The sequence below is a fragment of the Pogoniulus pusillus genome, chromosome 39, assembly GCF_015220805.1.
Source record: "Pogoniulus pusillus isolate bPogPus1 chromosome 39, bPogPus1.pri, whole genome shotgun sequence".
Taxonomy (NCBI): Eukaryota; Metazoa; Chordata; class Aves; order Piciformes; family Lybiidae; genus Pogoniulus; species Pogoniulus pusillus.
In genome coordinates, this window is record NC_087302.1 from 4,739,167 (window position 1) to 4,756,182 (window position 17,016).

The 17,016-nt window shown below is 51.5% G+C and overlaps 1 protein-coding gene across 1 annotated transcript; it reads right to left on the bottom strand.

Moving 5' to 3' along the window:
- Positions 1–237: 237 nt before the first annotated feature.
- On the bottom strand, positions 238–16,998 carry EIF2D (eukaryotic translation initiation factor 2D). Its single transcript, XM_064173879.1, has 15 exons — positions 16,843–16,998; positions 13,424–13,614; positions 12,736–12,819; positions 9,615–9,705; positions 8,597–8,704; positions 7,221–7,492; positions 6,921–7,038; positions 6,114–6,159; positions 4,924–5,027; positions 2,569–2,727; positions 1,799–1,888; positions 1,588–1,683; positions 914–1,034; positions 594–768; positions 238–492 (listed from the first exon to the last, which is right to left on the bottom strand). Exons 1-15 carry the CDS (start codon positions 16,896–16,898, stop codon positions 422–424), a joined length of 1,782 nt encoding a protein of 593 aa, XP_064029949.1. The 5' UTR covers positions 16,899–16,998; the 3' UTR covers positions 238–421.
- Positions 16,999–17,016: the final 18 nt, after the last annotated feature.

Here is a 17,016-nt window from a genome sequence, read left to right on the forward strand (position 1 = left end):
CAGGCTGCACCCCCCCAGCTCCCTCAGCCTCTCCTCACAGGGCTCTGCTCCAGGCCCCTCCCCAGCCTTGCTGCCCTTCTCCAAACACCTTCCAGCACCTCAACAACTCTCTGGAATTGAGGAGCCCAGAACTGGACACAGCACTGTGGCTGGAAGAATAATTCCCATGCAGCAGCTGTGCCCCCTGAGGGATGTACCACGAGGGACCTCTAGAGAAGCGATGGAACAGGCCAAGGCTGGGAGCTTGTTCAGCCTTTTTATTGGTATGAAAAATGAAGAGCTGGAGCAGTAGTGTTGTTGCTGTTAGTATTTGGGTGAATCTCAGAGCTGTAAACATCCAGGAGTCACTTCTGAATGCCCAGGGCCATGATCCTTGTATAAATAATGAGCTCTGAGTCATCCTTAGAGGGGATTTCTCCTCTTACTTCTTCCGGCTGAGCTTTGGAGCCTTCTCAAGGCCCTGAATGTATTTCCGAGGTAGTTGATATTCTTCTGCAAGAAGACCAAAAGGTCTCTTCAGCTAAACATTCACTGCTTAAAGATTAAAAACCTCTGCTGGAAGCACTCCCAGCCCAGTTCCAGAACTGACTTACCCAGCAGCATCTTGGCCAGATGATGGATTTGGTTGCCTTGAATCTGGACCTGAACTCTGTCCTTCGCACCTGGCACTGGGGTGATGGTGGCACTGGCTTGGACTTTTTGTTGCAGGATGTTGGCCACACACTGTGGGTCTAAACCATACAGCTCAAGGTTCTTGATGATTGTCACCTGCAGGTTTAAACAAGCATTGCAAACATCACTGCTGCATTGAGTTGGGTCTCTTTCAGCCCAGGGAGCTGCCAAAGCCGCTCCCGCACCCTGGGGTTCTGTTCAAATCTTCCCCAGTTTTAGTTCTCCTCTCATTTTTGTTTACCTTCTTGTTGGATGACCTCTGTGCTATGGTTATGTCAATGGGCTCAAGGTTTCCTTTCCTCACAATAGGTTCTTGTCCATAAAATGTCACTTGGTGTAAGGGCTGGAGCCTTTCAAGGCACCTGAGCAAAGTGTAGACATCTCATTAGTGCAGAGTACAGCAATGCTGCTGGGAACTCTGCTCTTCTGATGCTAGCAGGGAGCTGGGGGTGTGCAGCCTGGAGAAGAAAAGACTCCAAGGGGGACCTTAGAGCTGCCTTCTAGATCTGAAGGGATCCTACAGGAAGGCTGTAGAGGGACTTTGCATGAGGGTGTCTAGAGACAGACCAAGGGGGAATGGTTTGATGGTGAGGCAGAGCAGGGTGAGACTGGAGCTGAGGAAGAAGTTCTTCAGTACAAGGGTGGGGAAGACTCTGAAACAGGCTGCCCAGAGAGGTTGTGGCTGCCTCCTCCCTAGGGGTGTTTAAGGGCAGGTTGGATGATGCCTTGAGCAGCCAGTTCTAGTTAAGAGCTGTCACTGCCCACGGTGGGGAGGTTGGAGCAGACGAGCTGTGAGGTCCCTTCCAACCTGAGCCACTCTCTGGCTAGCCTTTCCTTACCAGCTCCTTGCCAGCTGCACTCCCACCTGGCTTTGAGCTGCATGCAATGAATGTGTCAAACTGGAAAAAGAGTCACCTGCTCAAGAGGTCATCCCACTTGAGGTTGGAGATCTCCTCCTGTTCTGATTTATCCAGCAGGCAGTCACAGAGGATGGCATTGACCTTTACAAAGCTGCAGAAGGGAGCCATGCAGTTAGAACACACAACTGCAGTCACCTTCCCCCGCTCCTCCTCTTTAGTTCAACACCTCCTGTGGAAGTAGAGAACAACTTCCAGGTCTCACTTACTTTTTGTTTGTTTCATCAACCAACTCGTTGGTCTTCACATAGTTAATGATGATGTTCCTCACCTCACTGCTTGAGAGGATGCTGCCTTTTCTAAAGGGAAAGAAAAACTTCTCAGCTTCTTGCTTTTAGTTAGGTGTTAGGTCCTGGCACTAAGGCAAAAGACAGCCATTACCCTGCCTACACTCAATACTGAAGTATTAGCTGCCAGGGAGTGAGTTCTTGTTACAGCTCAGCTGCTGGATGCCAGCTAAAAGGCTCACAGCAGTAATCAGAGACTCTAAAGCCTTGGTTCTGGGAGCCTGGATGAGGAGGATGACTCCAATGCCATCCCTGACTTCAGGGGCCTGTGGGTAACTCACACAGAAGTGCTCAGCTAAGGAAAGGCTGCCACTGAGAGCTGGCTAAACTGCATCAACCCAGACAAGATCAGGGCACAAAGTGAGTTCTTTATCTGGGGCTCCTCTTTCAAGTCAAACACAGGCCTCATCCGATGGCAAATGAAGACAATCCAAGCTAAATGTCTCAAGTCTGATCTTTCCTCTATCACCTCCTTAGCTGGGGGAGAAGCTGTCTGAGTACTTGCTGGAGGCAGCTGGCACAGCCTCTCCTCTTTCTTCCCTTCCTGAAGCAATCAAACACATTCTTGATTCCCACCACCTTTGCTGACAGCATCCCAAGGCCCTCCCTGTGCTAACCAAGTGGCAGCAGCAAAGGTTTGTGACTCTCTCTTGACAGGACAATGGTTTGTGGTGGTCTTTCCTGGAGCTTACTTGTGTCCAGATTCCTGAAAGAGTGGCATCAGTCTTGTTGAGACCCCATAAAGTGGAATGATTTCAGGAGCATGGTAGCCTTGTTCTCTGTCTTCACTCTTGCTGTCTTGGGCAGCAGAGGCTGAAGCAAATCCCTCAGGCACTGCAAATGCTCTGACACTGAAATAAATGAGACTCATTGGGTGTTGAGTGCAAGGGATTGAAACTGCTTAGCATTTTTCTTTCACCCCAAGCTCAAATCTAGCAGAGTCAGGCCAAAAGCTTTCTGGTTTGTGATGCAGCACACAGCAGTCCCTCCAAATGCACTCCACTGTGGCTGTGGCTGTGGATGAAAGGCCACGATGACAGAAGAGCATTTTGAAGCATTAGCTGCAATTACTGAACTGTCCTTGGCTGCATTTCAAAGATGCAGACAATCAGCATCTCAACTCAGGTGACATTAAACACTTGTCAACACTGAGCTAAGCCCTTTGTGGTGGGGACAAGTCAATTTCTCCAGCTAGTCCATGAATTCCTAGGTCTTAATTAAAGACCTTGCCACAATTAAAGGACACTGCCCTGTTCCATAGGAACACCAGGATTAAATGAAATCCAGCTCCAAGTGGTGCAGATGTTTAAAAGCTGAAATGATCCTTTAGTGCTAACTGATAAAAGACAGTTCTGGTAGAGAGGAGTAAGAACTGGATCAGTGCAGGAGCTGCTGGACTCCAGAGGAGGACACAAAGATGATCCAAGGGCTGGAGCACCTCTGATAGGAGGACAGGCTGAGGGAGCTGAGAGTGTTCAGCCTGGAGAGAAGATTCCAGGGAGGACTTAGAGCTGCCTGCCAGTACCTGAAGGGATCCTACAGGAAGCCTGCAGAGAGACTTCTCCTGAGGGTGTCTAGAGACAGGCCAAGGGGGAATGGTTTGAAGCTGAGGCAGAGCAGGGTTAGAGTGGAGCTGAGGAAGAAGTTCTTCAAGTGGGAGGGTGGTGAGACTCTGGAATAGGCTACCCAGGAGGTGGTGGCTGCCTCCTCCTTGGGGGTGTTGAAGGACAGGCTGGATGGGGCCTCGAGTAGCCAATTCTACTTGAGAGGTGTCCCTGTCCAGGGCTGGGGGAGGTTGGAGCAGATGAGCTGTGAGGTCCCTTCCAACCTGAGCCACTCTGTGCCCTAGCAGAGGCTGCCTCTGACCTGAGCCACTCTGTGCCCTAGCAGAGGCTGCTTCTGACCTGAGCCACTCCAGGATTTCATTAAGCAGAGCTGCAGGTCCTGTGCTGGCAGGTAAGAGAAGTGATGAGCTGTGAGTGTGCCTGGCTCCTGATGATAAGGCCAAGTTTAATGAGAGAAAAGTAAATGCAAAGAGTCAAAGCAGTTCTGCTGCCTTTCCAAAGGCAGAAGATCAGATCTGCTGCTATCTACAGCAATATTCTCCACTCCATTAGTTGCCAAGGAGATGTTACATAAGAGAGAGCCCAAGGCCCACTGGGAGATTCCAAGTGAGAGCTAATGTGCCAATATGCAGGAGGAAGGAGCAGGATGTTCTTGATGGAACTACTAATCCTTAGACAGACAGAGACAGCAGCAGAGGAATTGGGTAGTAAGCACCTGAGAGGTTCAGAGTCTTTGTGTGAATCAATGTGGAATGGAAAACACAGCTCCTGGTTTTGTCAAGGGCTTGATTTGATCCTGTGTGACACCCTGAGACCCTGGTTTCAGGAGTATTTAGCCAGCAGCAGCTTTTTGCTGCACTTAGTTCACTTCTGAGGGAATGCTGACTTGATCCAGCACACAGAGCATAGACTCACACAATGTTAGGGCTTGGAAGAGAACTCTGAGGAGCACTGAGCCAGAGCAGGGTCAGCTAGAACAGGTCACACAAGAATGCATCCAGGTGGGTTTGGAAGCTCTGCAGAGAAGGAAACTCCACAATCCCTCTGGGCAGCCTGCTGCAAGCTTCCAGCACCCTCACACCAAAGAAGTTCCTCTTCCTGTTCAGATGGAACCTCCTAGGTGCCAGTCTGAGCCCTTTGTCCCTTGTCCTGTCACTGGGCACCACTGAGAAGAGTCTGGCCCCATCCTCTTGCCACTCCTGCCCCTTAGCTCTTGCTGAGCACTGAGCAGATCCCCTCTGAGGCTGCTCTTCTCCAGCAGCTACTCTCAACCTGCTCTGCAACCAGCCTGGATTTGTGCTGGAGGTTGGCCTGACCCAAATGCAGGACATTGAACTTTGACTTGTTGAACCTCATGCAGCTGGTACTGACCCACTTCTGCAACCTGTCAGGATCCCTCTGGATGGGATTCCTACCCTCAAGGGAGGACACTTCCTCCTGTCAGAGCTTACCAAGCCTTTTGGACTACAAAATTCTACATACTCTGGATGTTTCCAGTCCACTTCCACGATGCTCTCCACACCTTTGTTCAGCTCCTTCACTTGTAAGATCTTCTGCTGCTGCATACACTGCAGGAATTTAGAGAACTGGAGGAAGAAACAATCAGAAATGGCAGTCAAGCAGTTTGAATTCCTGCCCACCTATTTCTGACCTGTTGAATCAGACAAAAAACTCATTCAAAATAACCCCCACACCCCTTTGCTTCTCTAAACACAGCAGCTGCTAAGGACCAGTGAGAACCTCTGGCTCCAAAATGCCAACTGAGTGTTTCCTCTGCAGCTCTGCCACTGCTTGCTCTGTGGTGCACATCTCACAGGGGTTACTGCAAGCTCTTGGGCAATGCATATTGTCTTTGCTTGTTATCTTCACAAGAGGGATGATTTTTGTCTCCTGTCTCTTGTTCATTAACAGCTTTAGAAAAGGCCTTTGCCTGCAGTGGTCCAGCAAGATGAGAACCCTTCAACAGCTACCCCAGGGCCCGGTGGCAGGCAGCAGGAGCTGCATCCAAAGCAAATGGGTGAGGAGCTGCATCCAAAGCAGGATGGGTGAGGCCTTGAGTGACCTGTTCTAGTGGGAAGTGTCCCTGCATGGCAGGGGGTTGGAACTGCATGACCCTTGAGGTCCTTTCCAACCTGAACCATTCTATGGTTCTATGCTGCTCCCTTCAGGGCAATGATTTCTTCTCTCAGGATCCTGCAAGAGCAGAGAGCTGAGAATAAGAACTTGGCTTTCAAGAACAGCTTCTAAGAGTTTTTGTCTGATTGTTTTACTAACCTAACTTCCTGACTTCATTCTTCTTTTCTCCTTCCATTTATTCTTGGAATCAGAGAATCATCACTGAATGCTTTAGGTAGGAAAGGTTCTCAGAGATTATCTACTGCCATGAGCAGGGTCACCTCTCAACTACTGGCTACTCATAGCCTCATCCATCCTGATCTTCAACACCCCCAGGGAGGAAGCATCCACACCCTCCTTGGGCAGCCTATTACAGAGTCTCACCACCCTTATACTCAAGAACTTAATCTTAAGATCCAGCCTAGATCCTGCTCTCCCTCAGCTTCAAACCATTCCCCCTTGTCCTGCTGCTAGACATCCTGATGAAAAGTCCCTCTGCAGCCTTCCTATAGGAACCCTTCAGGATCTTAAATTAACCTCCCCCAGGCAAATCTCACCTTCTTATAGCTGGATTTCTTGATGTCCAGTTGCTGTCCAGCAGGGCTACAAAGGGAGTTTTGGAAAGTTCTTTGGTTAGAAGTCAGTCACCCTTCATTTCTTCTGAAATCTTGCTGCTTATGCTACCAGTTTCTTAACAGCAGCAACAGAAATCACACAAAGAATCACTTCCAACAAGGCCATAAATAGAACATGATGAGTGAAAGCAGTGCTGATGATCCTGTGGGTTGCCAAACAGCTATTTAAGTGACTAAGCAAAGCTGAAAGCAAGCAGCAGTCAACTAAGTTAGCTGCTGAGGGCATGTCCTGGTCTGGGCAAACCTTATGCACAACCATACACTGATTTGGGTTGGAAGGAACCTCCAAAGCTCACCCAGTCCAACAGTCAGCAGGGACATCCTCCACTAGAGCAGGTTGCTTAGAGCCTTGTCCAGCCTCACCTTGAATACCTCCAGGGATGGGGCTTTACCCACCTCCCTGAGCAACCTGTTGCAGTGTTCCACCCTCATGGTACAGAACTTGCTCCTCACATCCAAACTAAACCTTCTCTCATCTCAAACCACTTCTTGTCCCTGCAGGCCTTTGGGAACAGTCTCTCTGTAGCCTTCTTGTAGCTCACTTCAGGTACCAGAAGGCTGCATCGAAGTATCTGATGTAAGAAGTGAGCACAGACTTAGGTAACCTTAGGTAAGGACTGAATTGTACTTCTGAGTCAAAACCTCCACTCAACTTCTCACACTATCTCCACAATTCCAAAGCCAACAGATCCAGCCTGCAAATCCCAAGCCCATCTTCTTCCCACATACCAGCAGGAGAACATATGGCTGCGGAGAAAAGTGCTGGTGAGCAGAGGGAGGTCTGACTTCTTCACTTTGCATTTTAAGGCATGAAAAAAGCACTGATGGAATAATGCATCCATTTGTTCTGCAGGGAAAGAAAAGGACAAGGCAGCTGTGAGTGGTTTGGCCCTCAGAACACAGCCCTCAGCTCTTTCAGACCACACAGAGTTGTCTCTGTTCCTATTCCTGCAGTCACTCAGCTCACGGCTACAGGGTTTTGGCCACTCAAAGGGGTTCAAGTTTGGTTTTGTTTGTAGGCAAAAATACCTTGTGGGGTCCTGCTGTCCTCAGCCTCCTGCTGAAGCTCTGTGCTGTCATCTTGAGCTGTTTCTGCAGCTCTCTTCTCACTGAGCTCCTCCTTTCCCATCAGTGTTTCCTTCAGGCTCAGATCACCCACGTCCACGTGCTGCAGTGGGTCAGAGGAGCTGCTGCCAGGCTCTTTCCCTTCTGTCTCTTCCTCATCTTCAGTGCTCTTCTTCTCAGCAGAGTCTGTTACCAAGGGAGCTAAGGTAGGAGGATAAGATTTGTCACCATATTCCCTATAAAAGGAAGAAGAGGCATTAACATGGCTTTCTGCTTGCTGCTTTGAAACCCATGGAATGAACAAATGTCACCCTGAGAAATTGCCCTGGCAGCTCCATGGATCTCTTCCTGCATCCTCCAAACTGTAAAATGTATTTTTAACTCCTCTTCCTCCACACACTCTGCTTCCTCCCATCAATCTTCATTTCTAACTGAGCAGACTACCAAGCCAAATGCAGCAGAGCAGCTCATTTGTTTGGCTGAGACTGGCACAGCTCAGCAGGTCACTTCTCACAGAATAAGGTTGTCTGAAATCAGAGTTAAGTGGGATAGATCTGTGATAAATACACTCAAGTGGAAGGGCATGAATCAAGTCAAGAATTCTACCTATTTCCAAGATGTGGATAGATGTCAGGAGAGGAATCTGCTTCTGCCACAACTCTGTGCTCATCAAAACCATGGAGGCTCAGGTTGGAAGGACCTCAGAGCTCATCTCCTCCAACCTCCTCACCACGGGCAGGGACACCTCTCAATTAGACTCAGCTGCTCAAGGCCTCGTCCAACCTGGCCATGAACAGCCCCAGGCAGGAGGCAGCCACAACCTCCCTGGGCAGCCTATTCCAGAGTCTCACCACCCTCCTAATCAAGAACTTCTTCCCCAGCTCCAGTCTAAACCTCTTCTTTCTCAGCTTCTAAACCATTCCCTCTTGTCCCTTTCCTAGACACCTTCAGGAAAAGTCTCTCTGCAGCCTTCCTGTAGGATCTCTTCAAGTACTGGCAGGCAGCTCTAAGGTCCTCCTGTAGTCTTCTGCTCTCCAGGCTGAACACCCTCAGTTCCCTCAGTCTCTCACAGCAGATCTGCTCCAGCCCTTGGATTATCTTTGTGACCTCCTCTGGACTCACTCCAACAGCTCTGTGTCCTTCTTATGCTGAGGACACCAGAGCTGGAGGCAGGATTGGAAGTGAGGTCAGGGCAGATCTCCAATAGTCAGATCTAAGCTGCAGCCAAACAGCTCAGTGTCTGGACCTGCCAGACTAAACCTAGTGAGGCTCACATTTTGCTTTCATTCAACACAGGAAACTTGTTACACATCTCACCCAGTGCCTGGAAATGTACCCACCAGAGGTGATCCATGTGAGTATGCAGCACAGCAAACCCCCTCCCTTTCATTCCAGCAGCCAGCATCTCTGCAGTGGACATAGTGGCAACTCCAACAGCTACTGGAGCTCTGGGAAGAGAAAGGAATGTTAGAGCACCACAGCAGAAACACAACCTGTAATGTGGACTGGGCCACTGTGACATGCTGAATTGCCTTTCCAGTGCCCTTGCTCTTTATAACCTGTGGGGCTTTTAAAGCAGCCACTGATCTCCTGCTTCTGTCTCATCTTTCCCCTAAGTAAAACTTCCAAAGAATCCCAAGGATCTGCAGCTGTGACACTGAAGGTTGTGCAGTGACACTGAAGGTTGTGCAGTGACACATTCTTCACTTCTGTTACAAGAAGCAGGAGCACTGCCAAGAGACTGCTGGTGGGGAAAGAAAATCAGCTTTAGCTCTGCTGATGCACAGAATGGCTCAGCTTGGAAGGGACCTCAGAGGTCATCTGCTCCAACTTCCCCCCACCATGAGCAGGGATACCTCTCAATTAGACTCAGCTGCTTCAAGGCCTCATCCAGCCTGGCCTTCAAACCTTCCAGGCAGGAGGCAGCCAGAACCTCCCTGGGCAGCCTATTCCAGAGTCTCACCACCCTTGTACTGAAGATCCAGTCTAAGACTCTTCTCCCTCAATCTCAAACCATTCCCTCAGGTTCTGTCTCTTGAGACACTCTTATGGAAAGTCCCTCTGCAGCCTTCCTGCAGGATCCTTTCAGGTACTGGAAGGTAGCTCTGAGGTCCCCCTGGAGTCTTCTCTTCTCCAGGCTGAACACCCCCAGTTCCCTCAGCCTGTCCTCTTAGCAGAGGTGCTCCAGCCCTTGGATCACCTTTGTGGCCCTTCTCTGAGCTCACTCCAACAGCTCTGTATGCTTCAGGGCAGCTCTGCTTCGATTTTCTCAACAGCCCCAGAGTCTTGCTGTATAGAATCAGCTTCATTTCATTTCTCAGTTCTAAGGAAAGAGATGAATAAGAGAATCCTCCCCACCTGTTTCCCAAGAGGGTGACGGCACAGAGTGTGCCCTGCTCCACTTGAGGAAAGCCAGAAGGTGGCACCACAACCCCTGGCAGCATCAGATCTGAAGAAGAGAATCAAACACATCCATTTCTCAATGAAAGGCTCAGCCACTACATCCTCCCACCCCCGCCCCTCCTGTTACTCAGCAAACCCCAAGCCTGTTAACAGCCGAGCACACGTCAGACAAAACAGGAGCCTCTGCTTCTTGCTTTAAGGCAGCACTGCTTGCTTCCACCACCCTGTGGAGCAAGGGATCCACTTCATAGGAGTGCTGGGCACATCCCATCAGGCTGCAGAAGAGCTGAGTGTGCTGAGGTCCTCACCCCTGTCACCTCCAAAGGGAGTTTTGTTTTCAGCAGAGAGGATTGAGCTTCTTACTCTTCGTTAACGACAAAGAAAGGAGCAAGGACATCTGCCTGGACCTACCCATTTACTCTTCCCTGTCCCAAGGGCAGCTTATCCTAGCAGCTGAAGAGAGAATTGTCTAAGATTTGCCACTGCTGACCTAGCTCCCCTAATGTGACACAGCAGCTGCACTCAGCTGTGACCTCTCCTCAGCTTGAAGAAGCAGCCTGAACCATCTCCTTGCTGATCTGGACAGAACACTGAGCCCTGTTGTGTGCTTCCTTCTGCTTTCCATAGCTGGGATGGACAGACAGGCATCTGTGAGTCAAGGAGAGTTTTCCATGCTGCATGTACAGCATCAAGGTCACTACCAGATGATGCAAAGAGCATCTGCTCTCCCTCACAGCAGCTGTAGCTGTCCAGAGCTTGCAGTCTCGTGGGCTGACCTGTGAGCCACAGTTTGCTTTTGGAGGCATCTCACTTTTTCCCTCAGCATAGATTCATAGGTTGGGAGGGAAGGGATCTTAAAGCTCATCCAGTTCCAACCCTCCTGCCACAGGCAGGGACATCTCCCATTAGACCAGGCTGCTCAAAACCCTATCCAGCCTGGCTTTGAGCACTTCCATGGTTGGAGATTCCACAACTTCCCTGGACAAGCTGTTCCAGTGCAGTGGATTTAATGTGCACGCTGAGGAAGCCAGCAACACTTTCCCTCTCGTTCACTGGCACAGCTACTACCACCAAATCTAGAATGAGCTCTGCAATTGCAACCAAGGTTCCACATCTCTGAGGACAGCAAACACAGAAAGACTTTAGCATGACAAAGCAGGCAGCACTTGTGTGTGTGTGCTGAGAATAAGCAGGGAGGACAAGACCAGTTCTGCATTCTAGTGTCTGCATCACCAACAGCACTGCCTTGCTTCTCCTCCTTGTACCTGCTCCCTAAAGCTGCTCCCAAAAGCTGCTTCCTAAACCTGCTGTTTCTCTCCCACATCTGCAGCACTGGATAATCTCATGGGTTTTCCTCTTATTTAGGAGACAGGCTCACAGGATGTCAAGGGTTGGAAGGGACCCACAGAGATCATCCAGTCCAACCAGACCAGAGCCCAGTCCAGTGCCAGAGCAGGACCACAAAATCTAGCTCAGGGCACACAGGAGCACATCCTGACAGGCCTGGAAAGGCTCCACACAAGGAGACTCCACAACCTCTCTGGGCAGCCTGTGCCAGGGCTCTGGGACCCTTCCAGGCAAGAAGTTGCCCCTTGTGTTGAGCTGGAACCTCCTGTGCTGCAGCTTCCATCCACTGCTGCTTGTCCTGCCCAGGGAGCAGTGAGCAGAGCCTGTCCCCCCCTCTCCTGACCCCCAGCCCTCAAATAGTTATAAACATTGATTAAATCTCCTCTCAGTCTTCTCTTCTCCAGACTAAGCAGCCCCAGTTCCCTCAGCCTCTCCTCCTCAGGCAGTGCTCCAGTCCCCTATCCATCCTCACAGTGCTATTTAGGACTCTCTCCAGCAGATCCCTGTCTCTCCTAAACTAGGCAGCCCAAAACTGAAGGCACTATTCAAGATAAAGTCTCACCAGGGCAGAGTTGAGGGGGAGGAGAACCTCCCTTGATCTCCTGGACACACTCTGCTTAAAGCCCCTCAGGATCCCATTGGCCCTCTCAGTCTCTGTGACCACTCTTATCCTTGAATCATACCCAGAGGTACCCTGGGAGCCAGGGTTGATGAATGACCTGCAGCCTCCTTTCATCAACCTCCTTCCTCCACTAGCAACATTTCTTTCCCCCCCCCAGAAATAAGGTTACTACAAGTCAGCAGCAAGGCTTGCTCAAATGTCCACCAAGCACTTTATTTCCCCAAAAGCAAACCAAGTAAACAGAGGGATTTGAGGGTTGCTTTAGCTGCTGTGTGATGGCAAAGAGATGTGCACTTCCATTTACAGGCTAAGGCTGCACTGGCTGCAATTTCATCTCTTTCTGGTTGAGCAGTTCAGCAATTTTAAGTTTATAAAGCTCTGATTCTCAAGAGTCTGAGCTGCATCCAAAGCAGGTTTCAGAAAATAGACTCCTCCCTTGTTAGGCTTGATCCATAATGAGGTGGTAGAGCCAGACAACCAGGAATTCAAATCCAACCTCACCTGCACAATCCACAGTTTACTTGAGAGTGATTAAAACTGCAGGTTCCAGTCTAAACTCATTTCTTATCCTCAGGGTAAAGCAGCTCACCTTTGGATGGGCAGGAAGCAGGAGGACAGCAGAGGAACTTGGCTGTTCAAGGCAAGTTATAGCCAGGACAGACCAATGCCACAGGGAGTGGAGTTCCAATTCAGAGCTGCTGATCACCCTGAGATAGTAATTCCAAACCTGAGGCTTCCACACAGGACAGGTTACTGCACTCAAACAGCTTAACCTGCTTTGTTTCATTCACAAACTTGTTCATAACTCACTCATTTTCCTTCCTAGGCCATGGCCATGAATAACTGTTGAGGATTTATCCTTTATACTATTTAAGTTTAAATTTTTGCCACTGGGAAAGACACCTCCAAGAAAAAAAAAGCCCTGAAGGCAACTCCTTGTTGCAGTGCAATGGGACAAAATGATTCTGATCCTCTCTCCTTGTTGCAGTGCAATGGGACAAAATGATTCTGATCTTCTCTCCTTTTTGCAGTGCAATGGGACAAAATGATTCAGCTCCTCTCTCCTTGTTGCAGTGCAATGGGACAAAATGATTCTGATCCTCTTACCTGCTCCTCCTGCCAGTTTCTGGAGCACAGGAGGCCATGTTGAAAAAGCAGGGAGAAGATCTGGGTAGAGCCACAGAGTGTACACTGTCCCAAAACAGAACCAAAGGGAAAGGTGCATCATTAGAAACCTCAAGCAGTTGTTTCTTCCCACCTTTAAGACTAAGCAGTACAATGCTAACCTCAGCTACACATTCTCCTGTTACCTACAGGAGAGTTTGGGCTGCTCAGCCTGGAGAAGAAAAGGCCTCAGGGAGACCTTAGAGCAGCCTTCCAGTACCTGAAGTGGGCTACAGAAATGCCAGGGAGGCATTTTTGACAAGGGCTTGTAGTGATAGGATGAGGGAGGATGGCTTTAAGCTGGGAGAGGAGTGGTTTAGACTGGAGATCAGGAAGAAATTGTTCAGAGTGAGGGTGGGGAGACACTGGAACAGGCTGCCCAGGGAGGTTGCGGATGCCCCCTCCCTGGAGGTGTTCAAGGGCAGAAACCTGCATGAGCACTGCACAGTGGTACCCAGGCAGGATGCTGCCAGGCACAGGTCAGGAGCTGCCTCTAACCCCTATTATGCACCATTTACACCCTAAAATCCTTAGTTCCTTCTGGGGAGGAAACCAGTAGGATGAAACTGTGTAGTGAGGCCAGGCATAAAGGGATTACTACTACTACTACTAGCATTGTTGTTAACCATACCTGTTGGATACAGAGCTCTCTCAATCTCAAACAGGATTGGGTTCTTGTGATTGGTGTAAACAGTGACAGCCTCCCCTTTGTGTGAGTATATTTTGATGACATTAAGCTCTTCCTTGTTTGGAATCAGCTCAGTCAGTTGGTCAGCACTAAGGCTGGGGAATGCTGCTGCAACATCAGCTCGGAGTTTTCTCCTGTGAGGAGGGAAAGAAACAATCACAGCTGTGTTACAAAGCTACCAAACAGCCCTCAAAATCAATCCCAAGCCCTGGTTTGTTTGCTGCTCATGAGATTCCCACGTTTTACAGAGGACAATTTGTATCCAGTGCATAAATGAGGTAGTTGTGTGTTGGGTGAATGCTAGGAAAGGGCCAAGTATGTTTGCCCTGCTCATCTTAATCCTCAAATGTCTGTTTGCAGTTCTTGTTGCTGTCTTTCATAGAAGCAGAGAATGGTTTAGGTTGGAAGGGACTTCAAAGCTCAGCCAGTTCCAACCCCACACCATAGGCAGGGACACCTCCCACTAGAACAGGTTGCTCAAGGCCTCATCCAACCTGGCCTTGAACACCTCCCTGGGAAACCTGTGCCAGTCTCACCACCCTCATGGCACAAAATTCTTCCTAACATCCACTTTCAATCTTCCCTCTGCCACTTCAAACCCATTCCTCCTCCTCCTGCCATTACAGGACCTTGTCAACAGTCCCTCCCCAGCCCTCCTGTAGTCCCCTTCAGATCCTGCCAGGCCACACCAAGGTCTCCTCCAAGCCTTCTCTTCTCCAGAGCTGCTGCAGCCCTCTCAGCATCTTGGTGGCCTCCTCTGCACTGCCTCCAACACTTCCATGTCCTGCTTGTGCTGGGGGCTCCAGAACTGCCCCCAGGACTGCAGGTGGGGTGTGAGGAGAGCAGAGCCAAGGGGTAGAATCCCCTCCCTTGCCCTGTGCCCACACTGCTCTTGCTGCAGCCCAGCACAGGGTCTTAGGAGGAGAGGTTGAAGGAGCTAGAGTTGTTCAGCCCGAAGAGAAGGCTGAGAGGAGACCTCATTGCTCTCTAACAGCTCCCTGTAAGGAGGCTGAACTGAGGCCAGCGTTGGTCTATTCTCCCAGATAACAAAGTGCAGGACAAGAGGAAATGCCCTCAAGCTGCACCAGGGCAGGCCTAAGTTGGATATTAGGATGAATTTATTTCCTGCAAGAGTGGTCAGGGATTGGAACAGGCTGCCTGGGGAGGTGGTGGAGGCATCATCCCTGGAGCTGTTCAGGGAACCTGTGCCCATGGTGCTTGGGGACATGGTTTAGTGGCCATGGGTCGATGGCTGGACTTGATCTTAGAGCTCTTTTCAAGCCCTAATGCTTCTATGATTTCATTACTGCTCCAAGCTTCTGAGCACAAACCTGGGAGTGCCAAACCTGCTCAGCCCAGGCTGATCCTTCAAGCTTGGCACGGAGGAGCAAGGGTGTCAGCTGCATTTCCCTCTTCCCGGTTTTCACTGTTGGAAGGTAGGAGAGCCCTGCAGAGGGACCTGGGCAGGCTGCATGGGTGGGCAGAGGCCAATGGGGTGAGATTTAACAAGGCCAAGGTCAGGGTTCTACACTTTGGCCACAACCCCAAGCAGCACTACAGGCTGGGGACAGAGGGGCTAGGAGTAGGCAGGCAGAGAGGGACCTGGGGGTGCTGGCAGAGAAGGCAGCAGTGCCCAGGTGGGCAGCAGAGCCAATGGCATCCTGGGCTGGCTCAGGAGCAGTGTGGGCAGCAGGACAAGGGAGGTTCTTCTGCCCCTGTGCTCAGCACTGCTCAGGCCACACCTGGAGTGCTGTGTCCAGGTCTGGGCTCCTGAATTCAAGAGAGATGCTGAGGTGCTGGAAGGTGTCCAGAGAAGGGAGACAAAGCTGGTAAGGGGCCTGGAACACAAACCCTATGAGGAGAGGCTGAGGGAGCTGGGGGTGTGCAGCCTGCAGCAGAGGAGGCTCAGGGCAGAGCTCATTGCTGTCTGCAGCTGCCTGCAGGGAGGCTGTAGCCAGGTGGGGTTGGGCTCTGCTGCCAGGCAACCACCAATAGAAGAAGGGGACACAGCCTCAAGTTGTGCCAGGGTAGGTCTAGGCTGGATGTTAGGAGGAAGTTGTTGTCAGAGAGAGTGATTGGCACTGGAATGGGCTGCCAGGGAGGTGGTGGAGTGGCTGTGGCTGGAGGTGTTGCAGCCAAGCCTGGCTGGGGCACTGAGTGCCATGGTCTGGTTGGTTGGGCAGGACTGGGTGCTAGGTTGGGCTGGCTGAGCTTGGAGCTCTCTTCCAGCCTGCTTCATTCTGTGATTCTATGATGATTCTATGATTTTTAAGGCACTGTGCCTGGCACAAGGCAGGTTTGTGTGGTCAGCCACAGAAGCACCAAGCGAACCCAGAAGCTCAGCCACCCAGCCCAGCATCAGCACTCAAGACTGTAACAGGAGGCTCAGCCAGGCCTCCACACAGCCCACTTAAGCCTCGGTTCCTTACGGCAGCCCCGCTCAGGCGAAAGGAACGTTTCACACCGGGGGCTGGCAGCTCATGGATGTCCCCAGCACAGGGACACAGCAGCCACAGGTCCCCGCGGAAGAGCGACGAAACCTCCGCCCGCAGCTCTGCGGGAACCGAGTCACAGTACCACAGTGTCACAGTACCACAGTGTCACAGCATCACCAAGGTTGGAAGAGACCTCACAGATCATCAAGTCCAACCCTTTAGCACAGAGCTCAAGGCCAGACCATGGCACCAAGTGCCACGTCCAGTCCTGCCTTGAACAGCTCCAGGGACGGCGACTCCACCACCTCCCCGGGCAGCCCATTCCAGTGCCCAATGACTCTCTCAGGGAAGAACTTTCTCCTCACCTCCAGCCTAAATCTCCCCTGGCACAGCCTGAGGCTGTGTCCTCTCGTTCTGGTGCTGGCCACCTGAGAGAAGAGAGCAACCTCCTCCTGGCCACAACCTCCCCTCAGGTAGTTGCAGACAGCAATGAGGTCTCCCCTGAGCCTCCTCTTCTCCAGGCTAACCAATCCCAGCTCCCTCAGCCTCTCCTCGTAGGGCTGTGCTCAAGGCCTCTCCCCAGCCTCGTTGCCCTTCTCTGGACACGCTCAAGCATCTCAATGTCCCTCCTAAACTGGGGGGCCCAGAACTGAGCACAGTACTCAAGGTGAGGTCTAACCAGTGCAGAGCACAGGGGCAGAATGACCTCCCTGCTCCTGCTGACCACACTCGCAGCGCCGCTGCCCATCGCCGCCTCCTGCTGCGTTGGATCGAGACCGAACGGCGGCGATCTCCTGCCGAGGGGGCAGCAGGACAGGCCCGGGGCAGCGGGACAGGCCCCGCGCAGCAGGCCCCTGGGCAGCGCACGGCCTCCGAGCCTCTCGGCCCCGCGGAGGGACTCTGGCCCGGCCCCGGCCCGGCACTCACCGATCGGACCCCTTGATGGCGGTGTTGGATCTCACCCGGAACGCCCTGGAGAACATGGCGAGCCCTGGCCACGGCCACGGCCCCGGCCCCGCCGCCGCCGCGCTCCCCTCAGGCCGCGGCAGCCGCCATGCCGCCCGTCCCGCGCTACAAAAGCGTCCGGGTGGAAACCGCCTC

Coding starts and splice junctions, on each gene's coding strand:
- EIF2D (XM_064173879.1), bottom strand. CDS start 16,898: ATGTTCTCCAGGGCGTTCCGGGTGAGATCCAACACCGCCATCAAGGGG. Junction 13,615..16,842: donor GCCATCAAGGGGTCCGATCG/GTGAGTGCCGGG, acceptor CCCTCCTCACAG/GAGAAAACTCCGAGCTGATG. Junction 1,035..1,587: donor TGGGATGACCTCTTGAGCAG/GTGACTCTTTTT, acceptor CACTTTGCTCAG/GTGCCTTGAAAGGCTCCAGC.